Consider the following 14,399-nt stretch of genomic DNA (forward strand, 5'->3'; position numbering starts at 1 on the left):
ACATTTTCTTCAAAAATATCTCTGAAAAGCATGAGAAGTGTTGACATCTGACCTTTAATAAAATGCAGAACAATGAAATACAGACTAGTGTAAAGCTAGACTTCACATTAAAATGAAATTATATATTGTGTCTACAGATGTTGTATATTTACATAAATACCCACAGCTTGTGCAAAGCTACTTCGTGAATCTTAACTTTAAACAAAATATAAATGTTCAGTATAACAGAATAAAATATGTTTCTAGTTTCAAACAGATTGCATATAGTTCTGTCCATACACTCATAATCGATGCCATGTTTGTCTTGAATGGTGGGAGAGCTGGCCACAGTTAAAACAATCCCAACAATTTATAAAGCACTTTCAATAGTTCTTCAAACATGTGCTACCCACAGAAAATTCAGAACAAAAGTCTTGACAAGAGAAGGTGGTAATCCACACAAAATAGTTTTAATCTGAACAAAAGAAAGGCTTTTGATTGGTAGTTACTGTTCCTGCTCCCAAGTTAACGTTGTCTTATATGCTATAAAATTTGTTGATTTAAACCAGTCATTTATCTGCAGTGTGAGTATGTTCGTGTCTCTTTAGACTAGATAATTGAGTGAAAGCTGCTTCACAATGACCACAGCTGTATGGTTTCTCTCCTGTGTGAATATGTTGGTGTTTCTCTACACCAGATAATGCTGTGAAACCTGCCCCACATTGACCACAGCTGTATGGTTTCTCTCCTGTGTGAATACGTTGGTGTTTCTTTAGACTAGATGATTGAGTGAAAGCTGCCCCACACTGACCACAGCTGTATGGTTTCTCTCCTGTGTGAATATGTTGGTGTTTCTCTACACCAGATAATGCTGTGAAACCTGCCCCACATTGACCACAGCTGTATGGTTTCTCTCCTGTGTGAATACGTTGGTGTTTCTTTAGACTAGATGATTGAGTGAAAGCTGCCCCACACTGACCACAGCTGTATGGTTTCTCTCCTGTGTGAATACGTTGGTGTTTCTTTAGGTGAGATAATTGAGTGAAAGCTGCCCCACACTGACCACAGCTGTATGGTTTCTCTCCTGTGTGAATACGTTGGTGTGTCTTTAGACTAGATAAGTGAGTGAAAGCTGTTCCACACTGACCACAGCTGTAAGGTTTCTCTCCTGTGTGAATACGTTTGTGTGTCTTAAGATTGGAAGATGTAGTGAAAGCTGCTCCACACTGACCACAGCTGTATGGTTTCTCACCTGTGTGAATACGTTGGTGTTTCTTTAGACCAGATAATGCGGTGAAAGCTGCCCCACACTGACCACAGCTGTATGGTTTCTCTCCTGTGTGAATACGTTGGTGTTTCTTTAGACCAGATAATGCGGTGAAAGCTGCCCCACACTGACCACAGCTGTATGGTTTCTCTCCTGTGTGAATACGTTGGTGTCTCTGTAGATTAGCTAATTGAGTGAAACCTGCCCCACACTGACCACAGCTGTATGGTTTTTCTCCTGTGTGAATACGTTTGTGTGTCTTAAGATTGGAAGATGTAGTGAAAGCTGCTCCACACTGACCACAGCTGTAAGGTTTCTCTCCTGTGTGAATACGTTGGTGTGTCTTAAGATGGGAAGTCTTAGTGAAAGCTGCCCGACACTGACAACAGCTGTAAGGTTTCTCTCCTTTATGAAGCTTCTGATGATACCTCAGATGTGATGATCTTTTGAAAACTTCCCCACAGTGGTTATAACGGCACCATCTGGATCCCTCTTGGGCTATATGTTTCTGCAATGACAGAGAGGAAGAAGACTTTGATCCTTTTGAAGTTAACACAAAAGATTTCTCTAATCTAACCTTTGCTAACCAACATATTCTAACTGGACCTGGACGGACCTATCCACACAGGTCTCAATATTTCCGATCAAACGTGAAGGCTGAGGGTGTGTTTATAAGTACCCTCAGCTATCAGTACTATGCTCTGATGTGTTCAGCACACATTCAGGGTTTTAAGCAGTAAACTCTTGCTTTTTGCTCTTTTACTAATTATTTTTTGTCAAGATGAAACTTTGAAAGGGAATTTGTGCTACAATAATTCTAAATGATAGAAGGAAGCACAGTCTTGTCCAAGTTGTACACTTAAACACCATTTAAAGGTTGGGCTGAAAAAGGTTGATGAATAATGGTTTAAATTAATAAAAGTAACAGTTGTGGTAATACATAGCATTCTTTACACTAACCCTTTGTTCCAGCTTACAACCCAGTGGTCTACAGCCATTCAGCTCAACAGCAAACAGGGAAATAGTCTTAGCTTTACTCTAAAACAACTATTTACACTGAGGTAGAGAGCTCTACAAACCTGTCATTTAACATTTAACCATTAAAGTATTACCACCACCAGGTTTAATTAATGTAATCCAGAGACTATAAACACAAATAATGAAGATTAGCTCCTGAACCTCTCAAATCTGAAGCCCACCACAACAATCTGCCCACTGATTTTCTTCCAGCAGATCATTTAGCCTGCAGCACATCTGTATCTCCAGTTCAGAGAGAGAGGAGATGAAACCAGGAAACACCAGAACAAGCGGAGGATACACGGAACTTCAAAACTCGTCCACATGTCTTTAGCGTCCTCCACACTGACCTGTAGTCCGGTGGAACCAGAGGATGAGCCGGCTCTGTTCCTGGTGGAGGGGTTCGGATCCTGGTTCTGCTGCTCCATTCTGGTCCTGGTCCTCCGACTGATGGACTCTGTCTGCAACTGTCAGTACATACAATAAGATCCAGCTGTGGCGTGCAGAATGTTAAACCACACCCACTTTTCTTCTTCTCTTGATAAGCTTTCTGAACAGTTTCTAACCATCTAGTCACATTTCATTAAACTTTTAACTGTGGTTTTTATTCAAATTCCTGTGAACTTTAAACTGGTTCTTTAAAGACCCACTAAGGTCACAGTTCAAAATATTTGGAGCTTTTTGATCAAATTCAGAAAAAATGTAATAATACACTCTGTAGAATGACACCCACTGTGTGCAATATCCCATGAATCTCATCTGTGTCAGTGTAAAATGATCAACTTAAATCTTTTTACTACATTAAGACAAAGATATTGTTTGAGGAAAGGGTCCCAATATCATCCCAAAGCCTGAAGTTCAGATTTTCTCTATTTCTAAATTTGTTCTCATTTCCAAGAGCTGTCAGGGATCCAGGAAAGCAACACAGAGTAATCTCAGATTTGTCACATTTACACTCTGAAGCCCATTTTTGAACAGTTCAGTTCTCAGGGAGCTTCAGTCTGGACTGAGGCTTGAAACTGAGAAGATGTGATGTTTCAGTGGGGGAATGATCTAGTTCTGTGTGGCTAACAGCACGTCAGCAGGAGCTGTCTGACTGATCTGAGACACTCTGAAGAACAACATGAAGTGGACCATTCTGAGGCTGTCATTTAAATATAAAGGAGTGTTTTTCTGGCATCAGAAGTGCTCGTCCAGTGATTCATTCCAGAAAGCTGTTTTAGTGAAACCTAAAGTTTGAGATGAAGGAAACTCTCAGACCCTTAAAACTCTGAAATGTTTTTCAACCCAAATAACCTACAATCTCCTTTATTTTAATTACAAAATGATCTTAACTGGTAAACTTATGTGTCCAGTTGAAGAGAAAAAAAGTGATCTTGTGTTGTGGTCAGATCAGAGTATCAGCTCCTAAAAGTTGCACAGATCCTCCTAATAAAGATCATTTTAGCTCCATTTTAACTCCAGATGTGGGCTTTATGAGTAAATATATGTACAACCTTTTTATAATGCCATCAATCCTTGTTGATTCGTGGATAAAAGAAAATATTGGATATGTAAAGAAAACTGAATAATGAAGTTTTCATTCTGACACTTCTGAAGAGGACAGTCAGACTGTCTTTTAATGGTGTCTTTCTCAGAGTGTAAATCTGAGAAATCGGACACTGATACTGAGGATAACTGTGTATTTCTTCTGCTCGTGTGATACTTTCCTGGATCACCGACAAGTTTTTATAATAATGCTATGACTCCTCTTCATGTTTGTGCTCCAGTTTTATCAAAAAGCCAAACGATACCCAGATAAGCCTGGAAAGAACTATTCTAAATTTTACAATGATCATCAAACTTTTTAAATGACAAAAGATTTCAGCAAAACTACAGAAAGAAGTTTATAAAAAAAACTGTTAAAAACGGTTAGAAAAGGGCCCAGAAGTATGTTTCACACACAGCTAAAAGGATAAAGCTCCATGTTATTTGTCCATCTGGCCGGTTTAGGGAAATTTATAGCTGAGGCTGTGTGTCTGGTATTGCAGAGCATTAGCATTAGCATTAGCAGGACATGCTAACTGTGAATAGCAGCCAGGTTATTTAAACTTTTTCACTCTCTGGTGCATGTTCTGACTGCCCGTGTCCAGCTGCAGGAATCAAACCAATGACACAAAGCAATTTGAAGGCATTTCTGCAAATGTTTGACCGCTACATGTATTCTTTTCTTGACTTACCTGTACGCAGCTTCCTGTTGTGATGTTCAGAGACGTGCTGACTGAGGCTTGTCTGGAGTAACGGAGGGAACGGTTTGCTGCATTTAGGGGAGGAGCTGAAAATTATGACGTCAGAAGGCTCGCTACTGTATATGTCTATGCTTCGCTATGCGGCCGTACGACGTGACTGCTTCAGGACGCGGTTCAGATTTTGTCTTAAGTATTGACAGGTATATAAACCCCTCAGTCTCCATTTAAAATGTGTTTTTTTATGGAGAGTTACAGTCAGTTCAGGTTTTGAGTTTGGATCGTTTGGATACTAGAGTTTGGAAAGCATTAATATAGTTTGGAGATAGTTTGGGGAGTTAAGTGAGAGATAGTTTTGAGATTGAGGAGAGTGAGGAGAGAAGGATAGGTAAGAGGATATATTCAATAATATAGACAATGGAGCAGCAGGGGGTCTCTCAAACCTGGTGTAGAAGGTGTTGAGATCGTCAGCTAGTCCGGGGGAGGGGACGTTTGTGATGGTTCTGAGGGGACTCCACACAACTGCAGGGTCGTTGGTGCCTGAATCACGCTCCAGTCTGGCTCTATAGTCAGTTGATGGCCTTCTTGAGGCCCTGTCTGGCCAGTCTGAATGTGTCCATGTCACCCTTTCTGTATGCCTGCTCTTTCCAGCGCCTGAGCTCTCTGAGCTGCTTGGAGAACCAGGGCTTTTGGTTATTGTACCTTGTGATGGTTTTGGTTGGGAGGCAGACCTGCTCACAGAAGCTGATGCAGCAACATACAGTGTCAGAAAAGCTGCCGTTGTCATCCTCAGGGCCCCTCAGTGACTCCCAGTCAGTAGACTCCATGCAGTCCTGAAGCCTGTCCCTTGCCTCTGGAGTCCACCTCCTTACTGTAGTCCTGGATGGTTTGGCTCTTCTCAGTTGCTGCCTGTATGTGGGGACCATCTGTATGATGCAGTGGTCGGAGTGTCCAAGGGCAGCGTGGGGGATGGAGCGGTATGAGGGTTTTATGGTGGAGTAGAAGTGGTCCAGTGTGTTGCTGTCCTGCATGGCGCATGTCACCAGCTGTTTGGAGCTCGTCAGTTCCTGGGAGAGGTTACACGAGTTGAAATCTCTCAACACAATAACTACTGAGTTTGGTCGAGAGGTTTCCACAGTGGAGAAAAGAGCAGCTGAATCTTTGGTGAACGTGTTCACAGATGTACTTTGTTAGCCCGGTTTTTTCATTGGAAGCTCAAGAACAAGCTGGAGAAATCGTTTATTAAAAAAGTATTTATTAGTGGTCACATGTAAAGTATATTGCAGCGCTGGACTCGGAGTGCCAGAGCTCCCGCAGGAAATCCGTCAGGCCGAGCCCCGTTATCCGGAAACATTTCATATTTATATTCAGCTTTATCTCACAGAAGTTGTTTTCACACTTGTCAGAGTATAATTGGCCAGTTTTGGGTGACATGCTCAGGCCAGCTGCTGTCCTTGTTGTGTTCTTTGGATGTGATAAACAATGTGTGTGTGTGTGAGTGCTGTTTTAGGCGTGGATCTAATGTACCAGACCTATCTGCCCTAATAGAGATGTTTTGTCTGACCCAGTTGTTTATGTCATTCTAAGGTCTTGGACCATTTAAGGTCATCTGTTGTGCAGTATGAGCAAAGTGGAAAAGTACCAGCTAGGAACGTTATTTAGGAAAATACAGAATATGAATTTATAATGTCTAAGATCAAAGCCAATTATAACAGTAGCATTATGGACATATCAACTGCAAATATGATATATATTGACTGACTGACGTGCTCTCTCTTTTCGTTCAGTTACCATTGTAATGAACAAACAGGAAGCAAACCTCGAAGCAGAAAATGAGCAGCTGATGAAAGTCTTAAAAAATCGGACCGAGCAGCTGACTGCCGACAACAGAGTCCTGAAGAATCGGACCGATCTGATGATGGTGGAGATTGAAATCTTAGAAAATCAGACCAAGCACCTGAACAGACAGAAAGACGACTTCAACTGGACGCTGGAAGTCATCCTGAAATTCAACAAATTTCCAGTGAATTAATTCTGCCCTGACAAAAGTAAGTACATAATAAAGTCATTTAACAACATTATACTTCATAAAAAAACACCCAAATGTTATTAGCAGGATGGTAAATTCAGTACTTTATACCCTTTTTAAAGTTTATTTAGAATAAAAAGCATGCAGCTTTCTATAAGTTATTTATTCTACAAGCGTTACTTTAGTTTTTCCAAAAGTAAAATCTTCTCTGCCTTCTTTAAAGAGATTTAAATCGTTTTGAACACATTCTTACCTTTCAACCCTGATGCAACGTCTGACCTGCATCAACATTTTCAATTTTGATGTCATGTTTCTGATTTCTTCAGAAAGTGAGAATTAAAACATCAGTTTCATGTTGATCAGAAAACCCTCTGCTTTCAGAAGCCTTGTTTTAGAGAGTCCCAAAACAAAAAAAAGTAGCCTTGACGTCATTGTTTCGTCATCTTGGTCGTGTATATCTCTTTATGCATTTCAGGCCTGTAAAATGCATGCCTGTAAAGCTTTATAATCTTCCTTCTCATGACACTGAAAAGACATTCAGGCATTGAGAATATCAAGTGATGAAGAGCTTTTCTTCCAGTAAAATCATCTTAAACTGTGCAGCAGTTCAGGCACATAACCATATTTGTCATTTCAAAGTTCAGGCAGCCAGTCCAGCACCCGTACCCTCTTCTTCCTCAGCCAGGCCTTTGGAATGTGTCAGAATGTGGTTTTCCATGGTGTGCTTGAACAATGCTTGGACATCCCTGGAAAAGATGTGGCCTTGAAGGCAGCATATGTTGCTGTAAAATCTCAGTGAGCTTTTCTGCATTAATGCTGCCATCACAGAAGTGGAAATGAGCTTTGCCGAGGGCCCTGATCCAACCCCATACCATCACAGAGCCTGGCTGCAGGGACTGGTTGCTGACAGCAGGCTGGATGCTGCTTTTGCTCTTTGCTCCATTTCTTCCAACAAAGATCTGGAATACTGATGGGTCTGACCACAGTACACGTTTCCACCGTGTGATGGTCCATCCCAGATGCCTCCGAGCCCAGAGAAGTGGACGCCGCCTCTTTTCTGAGGCTTCTTTTCTGCACAGTAAAGCTTGTGAATGGAACTCTGTATTGTAGTGCTTGACAAAGGTTTCCACAGTAATCCCTTGTCCATGTGCTTCTATCAGCTGTTGATGAATGACGGTTCTTGATGCAACGCCGTCTGAGGGGTCAGAGGTCACGGGTGTCCAGCTTAGGCTTGCTCCCTTGTCCTTTACACTGAAACTCCTCCAGATTCCTTGAATGCTTTAATGATATTCTGCTCTGTAGAGGCAGAAATATGCAGATCCCTTCCAGTCTTTCTCTGAGGAACATTGTTTTTAATCACATTTGAGGACAAACTTTAGCTCCTCTGAACATATTTTGTGCCAAATCATAATAACTATCGTCTAATTTTCTTTATTACTAACCCACATCACAACTTTTTAAAAACATTTTTCAGACCTGAAATGCAACTAATAAAGTTGAAAAAAACATTTAATATCTTGAATTTATACCTGCTGGATTTATTCTGGAAGAAAACGTCCTGCCAAAAAAGATGCTCCAGAATGGAAATATTAGAAGTAGATAGATTTATAGTTCCTCATGTAGGATAACAGTCATAAGTCTTTTAAGGTTTTATCATTTGTTATCATTCAGTTTTATTTACATACCATCAAATCGCAACAAATGTTATCTCGAGGCATTTCAACTACAGTCCATTTTAAACTAATTGTAATCCAATTCATTGTAATAAGATTCCAATTAAATCACATTCATTAAAATCCAAGTTGGTCTAATCCGTATAATTTCAGTCAGTTTAAAAAGGCTGTCATTTGATTTTGACATGTTAGATTTAATAATTAATCAATTTCTCCGCCCAATTCGTGAGTGTCAGCCCTGTCGGGACGGCTGGATTCTTTACCAGGAAAAGTGCTACCTGTTTTATGATGAACCCCCAAGTTGGAAGACATGGCCACAAAGTCAAACTTATTGCAAAGACAAAGCTGCAGATCTGGTTGTTATTGATAATCTGCAAGAACAGGTGAGCTATAAAGAGCATAAATGGCATTTTCCAAATTTCCATTTTCTTTTAAATTATTATAACTGATGCCTTTACTAAAGTGTGAATGATTCCGATGATCCGCCATGTCATGACTTCCAGGAATTTGTCAGTAAAAACATCCGGTATTACCAGAGCCCTAACCATGGATACTGGATTGGGTTAAAAGAAACTGACAACACCTGGTTCTGGATTGATGGACGCAACGACACTCTTGGGTAAGTAAAAATAAATATTGACCACGACTACGGCCCGGTGCTGAGACAGAAAAAGAAAGGATTTAGTTTTAATGCAAATTCAAAGTATAAACTATTGTTTCACCAGGATTTGATGTCAGCTGTTTGTTTCTTGCAACACTGAACTTGTTTGATTTAATTAAGTGCATTAGCTGTACTATGAATGCTATTAATATTGCTCATGTTTACATTTTAAGGTACTGGGTGGAGCAGGAGATAGGTCAATCAGGTCCATATGCACTGGTTATCCCTAAAAGGAACGCAACACAGAGCTGGGACACATCTGATCATAAATTTCAACTCAAATTCATCTGTGAGATGGAAGCTTTGATCAGGTCAAATTAGTGAACACTGTGTCCGACTTTGTCCTCTTTGTGTCGGATGCATAGCTGCAGACTTGCTTCATCACTTTTGAATAAGAAAATCCAAACATATGTTGATGTATCTGCTAATGCTCTTTAGACAGTTTGTGTCCTAATTTGTAAGAATGAATTTTATCACTTTAATGTGTCTTTTTAAAGACTGAATAATATTGTTCTGAATAATGGGACAAAAATGATGAACTTACTTCGACTTCTTCTGATTATAGATTGTATGGTAATTCATTCACATATGGGGGGTGGGTGTAAAAATGGAACTGATGTAAACTGTAACTGAGGCGTGATGTTTTTAAGTCAGTTAATGAAAATAGTTGTGATGTATTTGCCATTTTTTTCAGGGAAATATCCTCGATTGGAAGATAATCGTCATGAAAACGCTTGCAAACTTGTAAAGGCATTGATAAACTGTTTGTATTGATTAGCAGAGCGCTTTGGATTGTACGATTAAAATTGTGAATTAATTTGATAAACTTGATTGACATTTTATTTTATATTTTTTTGCACCAGCCTTCAGACGTTTAAATGTCGAGTTACATCTGCAGAGGAAGAGATTTGCCTGACTTTTTAGAAGATGCAAGATAAATAATGGCTCTGCGCTGTACACCAGTTCATGTTGTGATCTGTCTTTGAAGTGAAATGCCTTCTTAACTTCATGAGTTGCTTCAGCTCATGTGGGTAAATGGACTTGTATAGTGCTTTTCTTGTCTAACTGACCACTCAAAGTGCTTCTAACACTACATGCACTCATACAGCACATCTTAAGTCTACACATAACTACATGCATTCCAACACTGGGTTAGTCCATTCATACACTGATGGATACATTGGGGGTTCAGTGTCTGGAAGCTGGAGTTGAACCACTGACCTCCTGATTGCTGATTCCTCCTGAGCTACAGCCACGCCAGGTGATAAACAATCTCTGTGTTAAAGCCGGGGGAATAATCATACTAAGCATCCTCTGAAGACATCATGCTCTGCTACACCCAGTTGCTTTGGTTTCCTCTGGTTCTTCCTGTAATTGCATTCATGTGAAAAAGAAAACGCGTCCTCTTTCATTTTAAAAAATCTGGACGTTCTTGCTTCACAAACTGTGCAGCAGAACATCAAGACTTTTCTAGGATGTTTGTTAGATACAGATGGTGGGTGTGGTGCATCCACAAATCACCCACTGCAACAGTCGTTGCTCAGGAGAAGCGTGGGGAAACAAAAATGAATTAAGTAAACGCACTTGTACTAAACTAATAGTGATCAGTCTACCTGACGGTGCATTCATAGAAGTGTAAGATGATAGTAACCATGACATATTCAGAGGTAGTATCTGTCAGAAACGTTGTCTTGTCTATTGGTGAGTCCGCTCTGATTGGCTGTTCAGAACAGCGAATATGTCTACGAGGAAGTGTTTTCATTGTCTTTGAGAAACCTCGTCATACACAACGAAGAAGATCATAACCCTTGCTGTCTTTAACGTATGTTTTAAGAGTAGCAGAAGTGGAGCAAAGAAGCATTCCCACTGTAGGAACCTTTTGCAGTTCCTATAACCTTTTCAGAAATAGGGCCGTTTTTTCGTGCATTCGGACATACAGGAACCAGGGACCACAGCACTCAGTTCCTAGAACCATTTTAGCTCCTTCTCCGAGGTCTTTTCTGGGTTCCACAGGAACATGACGTAGGTGTTAGATGGCTGGTAGCTCCGCCCCTTGTCTGAAATCTTTACTCATGCAACACGGACACAACCGGCACCTGTTTAAAAAGTTAAACTTATTAACGTCGTCTCCTTTGTCCGCGGCGCTCTGCTCTCCTTCTTGTCTTCATGAAAAGAAGAAGTATCGCCTGCTGCTCGATTCTTCATCTCCTGACTCTCGCTGTGCGCTCTTCCAGCCTCCATCTTAGACGCCTGATGTGATCGTCCATGATTAATATCACCGTCATGCAGACCATAAACACGGTGGCCTCCTCGCTCTCCATGTTAGCTTCTTGGTGGTGTTGTTTTGTTTTCTTCTCTCCTTACTTTTCACGGGTTTTGTTGTTGAGTGGCGCTAAAGTTACATGTCTGTTGCGTCACATCAATCCCGAAGTGTAGGACTATGTAACTATGACATATTCAGAGGTAGCATCGCCTGAACAGGGACTGGAACCCTGGACCCTCAGATTAAAAGTCTGATGCTCTACCGACTGAGCTACCCAGGCTCTGAATGTGACAGATCACAGTTTAAATGCCAGTTTTTGTAAAAACACACAACCCGACTGGTTTATTGGCTGATACGAATGTTAAAGCTTAAACCTAACAGTGTGTAGTTTGGCCTTCAGTTTCTAATTTAAGCATCTTTGGGACCTTAGACACCAAACAGTCGTCCATCAGACACGTTTGGAGCTCCAATGAACGTCTCTCGCTCTTGTATTTTTGGTGCTTGATCCCAGTTACCATTGTTGGACTTCAGCAGACTCCAATACGATTCAACTGTCAGAAACGTTGTCTTGGCTTTTTGGAGAAGAGTCCTCTCACATTGGCTGTTCAGAACAGCGAATATGTCTACGAGGAAGTGTTTTCATTGTCTTTGAGAAACCTCGTCATACACAACGAAGAAGATCATAACCCTTGCTGTCTTTAACATATGTTTTAAGAGTAGCAGAAGTGGAGCAAAGAAGCATTCCCACTGTAGGAACCTTTTGCAGTTCCTGGAACCTGTTCAGGAATAGGGCTGTTTTTTCGTGCATTCGGACATTGAGGAACTATGGACCACGGCCCTCAGTTCCTAGAACCATTTTAGCTCCTTCTCCGAGGTCTTTTCTGGGTTCAACAGGAACACATATGACGTAGGTGTTTGGTGGCTGGTAGCTCCGCCCCTTGTCTGAAATATTTACTCATACAACACGGACACAACCGGCGCCTGTTTAATAAGTTAAACTTAGACGTTGTCTCCTTTGCCTGCGGCGCTCTTCTCTCCTTCATGAAATGAAGAAGTATCGCCCGCTGCTGGATTCTTCATCTCCTGACTCTCGCTGTGTGCTCTTCCAGCCTCCATCTTAGACGCCTGATGTGATCGTCTATGATTAATATCACTGTCATGCAGACCATAAACACGGTGGCGTCCTCGCGGGTTTTGTTTTGTTGATGAGTGTGGAGCTAAAGTAACACGTCTGTCGCTGACGGCTGCGTCAGATCAGTCCCGATCAAGGTTCCCGACTCATGTGCGAATCGAAAATGAAACAATTCCACTGGGGAAGGGCAGTTCTTATAGTTAAATTGGAGGTGTACAGTTCTTAGAACTCTCTGTCCAAATGCACCTATTGGCTTTAAAGTGACCAGTGTAGAGTTGTTCTCTGCATTCATAGAAGTATAAGATAATGCAATGATAGTAACCATGACATATTCAAAGGTAGTATCGCCTGAACAGGGACTGGAACCCTGGACCCTCAGATTAAAAGTCTGATGCTCTACCGACTGAGCTACCCAGGCTCTGAATGTGACAGATCACAGTTTAAATGCCAGTTTTTGTAAAAACACACAACCCGACTGGTTTATTGGCTGATACGAATGTTAAAGCTTAAACCTAACAGTGTGTAGTTTGGCCTTCAGTTTCTAATTTAAGCATCTTTGGGACCTTAGACACCAAACAGTCGTCCATCAGACACGTTTGGAACTCCAATGAATGTCTCTCGCTCTTGTATTTTTGGTGCTTGATCCCAGTTACCATTGTTGGACTTCAGCAGACTCCAATACGATTCAACTGTCAGAAACGTTGTCTTGGCTTTTTGGTGAAGAGTCCTCTCACATTGGCTGTTCAGAACGGTGAATATGTCTACGAGGAAGTGTTTTCATTGTCTTTGAGAAACCTCGTCATACACAACGAAGAAGATCATAACCCTTGCTTTCTTTAACGTATGTTTTAAGAGTAGCAGAAGTGGAGCAAAGAAGCATTCCCACTGTAGGAACCTTTTGCAGTTCCTGGAACCTGTTCAGGAATAGGGCCGTTTTTTCGTGCATTCGGACATACAGGAACTATGGACCACGGCCCTCAGTTCCTAGAACCATTTTAGCTCCTTCTCCGAGGTCTTTTCTGGGTTCAACAGGAACACATATGACGTAGGTGTTTGGTGGCTGGTAGCTCCGCCCCTTGTCTGAAATATTTACTCATACAACACGGACACAACCGGCGCCTGTTTAATAAGTTAAACTTAGACGTTGTCTCCTTTGCCTGCGGCGCTCTTCTCTCCTTCATGAAATGAAGAAGTATCGCCCGCTGCTGGATTCTTCATCTCCTGACTCTCGCTGTGTGCTCTTCCAGCCTCCATCTTAGACGCCTGATGTGATCATCCATGATTAATATCACTGTCATGCAGACCATAAACACGGTGGCCTCCTCGCGGGTTTTGTTTTGTTGTTGAGTGTGGCGCTAAAGTAACACGTCTGTCGCTGACGGCTGCGTCACATCAGTCCCGATCAAGGTTCCCGACTCATGTGCGAATCGAAAATGAAACAGTTCCACTGGGGAAGGGCAGTTCTTATAGTTAAATTGGAGGTGTACAGTTCTTAGAACTCTCTGTCCAAATGCACCTATTGGCTTTAAAGTGACCAGTGTAGAGTTGTTCTCTGCATTCATAGAAGTATAAGATAATGCAATGATAGTAACCATGACATATTCAAAGGTAGTATCGCCTGAACAGGGACTGGAACCCTGGACCCTCAGATTAAAAGTCTGATGCTCTACCGACTGAGCTACCCAGGCTCTGAATGTGACAGATCACAGTTTAAATGCCAGTTTTTGTAAAAACACACAACCCGACTGGTTTATTGGCTGATACGAATGTTAAAGCTTAAACCTAACAGTGTGTAGTTTGGCCTTCAGTTTCTAATTTAAGCATCTTTGGGACCTTAGACACCAAACAGTCGTCCATCAGACACGTTTGGAACTCCAATGAATGTCTCTCGCTCTTGTATTTTTGGTGCTTGATCCCAGTTACCGTTGTTGGACTTCAGCAGACTCCAATACGATTCAACTGTCAGAAACGTTGTCTTGGCTTTTTGGTGAAGAGTCCTCTCACATTGGCTGTTCAGAACGGTGAATATGTCTACGAGGAAGTGTTTTCATTGTCTTTGAGAAACCTCGTCATACACAACGAAGAAGATCATAACCCTTGCTGTCTTTAACGTATGTTTTAAGAGTAGCAGAAGTGGAGCAAAGAAGCATTCC

The 14,399-nt window shown here is 41.4% G+C and overlaps 1 protein-coding gene and 3 non-coding genes across 4 annotated transcripts in view; all 4 read right to left on the bottom strand.

Annotated features, from left to right (window-relative positions):
- Positions 1-548: 548 nt before the first annotated feature.
- LOC140296525 (uncharacterized) overlaps positions 549-14,399 on the bottom strand; it is a 39,844-nt gene continuing 25,993 nt past the window's right edge. The window contains exon 3 of the mRNA XM_072379727.1: positions 549-1,615. Coding sequence (XP_072235828.1) covers positions 549-1,615 — 1,067 coding nt within the window. The remainder of the gene's footprint in view (positions 1,616-14,399) is intronic.
- Positions 11,322-11,394, bottom strand: trnak-uuu (transfer RNA lysine (anticodon UUU)). The gene has a single exon. It is a non-coding gene; the product is annotated as a tRNA-Lys (tRNA).
- trnak-uuu (transfer RNA lysine (anticodon UUU)) lies at positions 12,592-12,664 on the bottom strand. The gene has a single exon. It is a non-coding gene; the product is annotated as a tRNA-Lys (tRNA).
- On the bottom strand, positions 13,862-13,934 carry trnak-uuu (transfer RNA lysine (anticodon UUU)). Its single transcript has one exon. It is a non-coding gene; the product is annotated as a tRNA-Lys (tRNA).

Source organism: Leuresthes tenuis, unplaced genomic scaffold (assembly GCF_036924035.1).
Source record: "Leuresthes tenuis unplaced genomic scaffold, fLeuTen1.0.hap1 SCAF_1, whole genome shotgun sequence".
In the NCBI taxonomy this organism is placed as follows: Eukaryota; Metazoa; Chordata; class Actinopteri; order Atheriniformes; family Atherinopsidae; genus Leuresthes; species Leuresthes tenuis.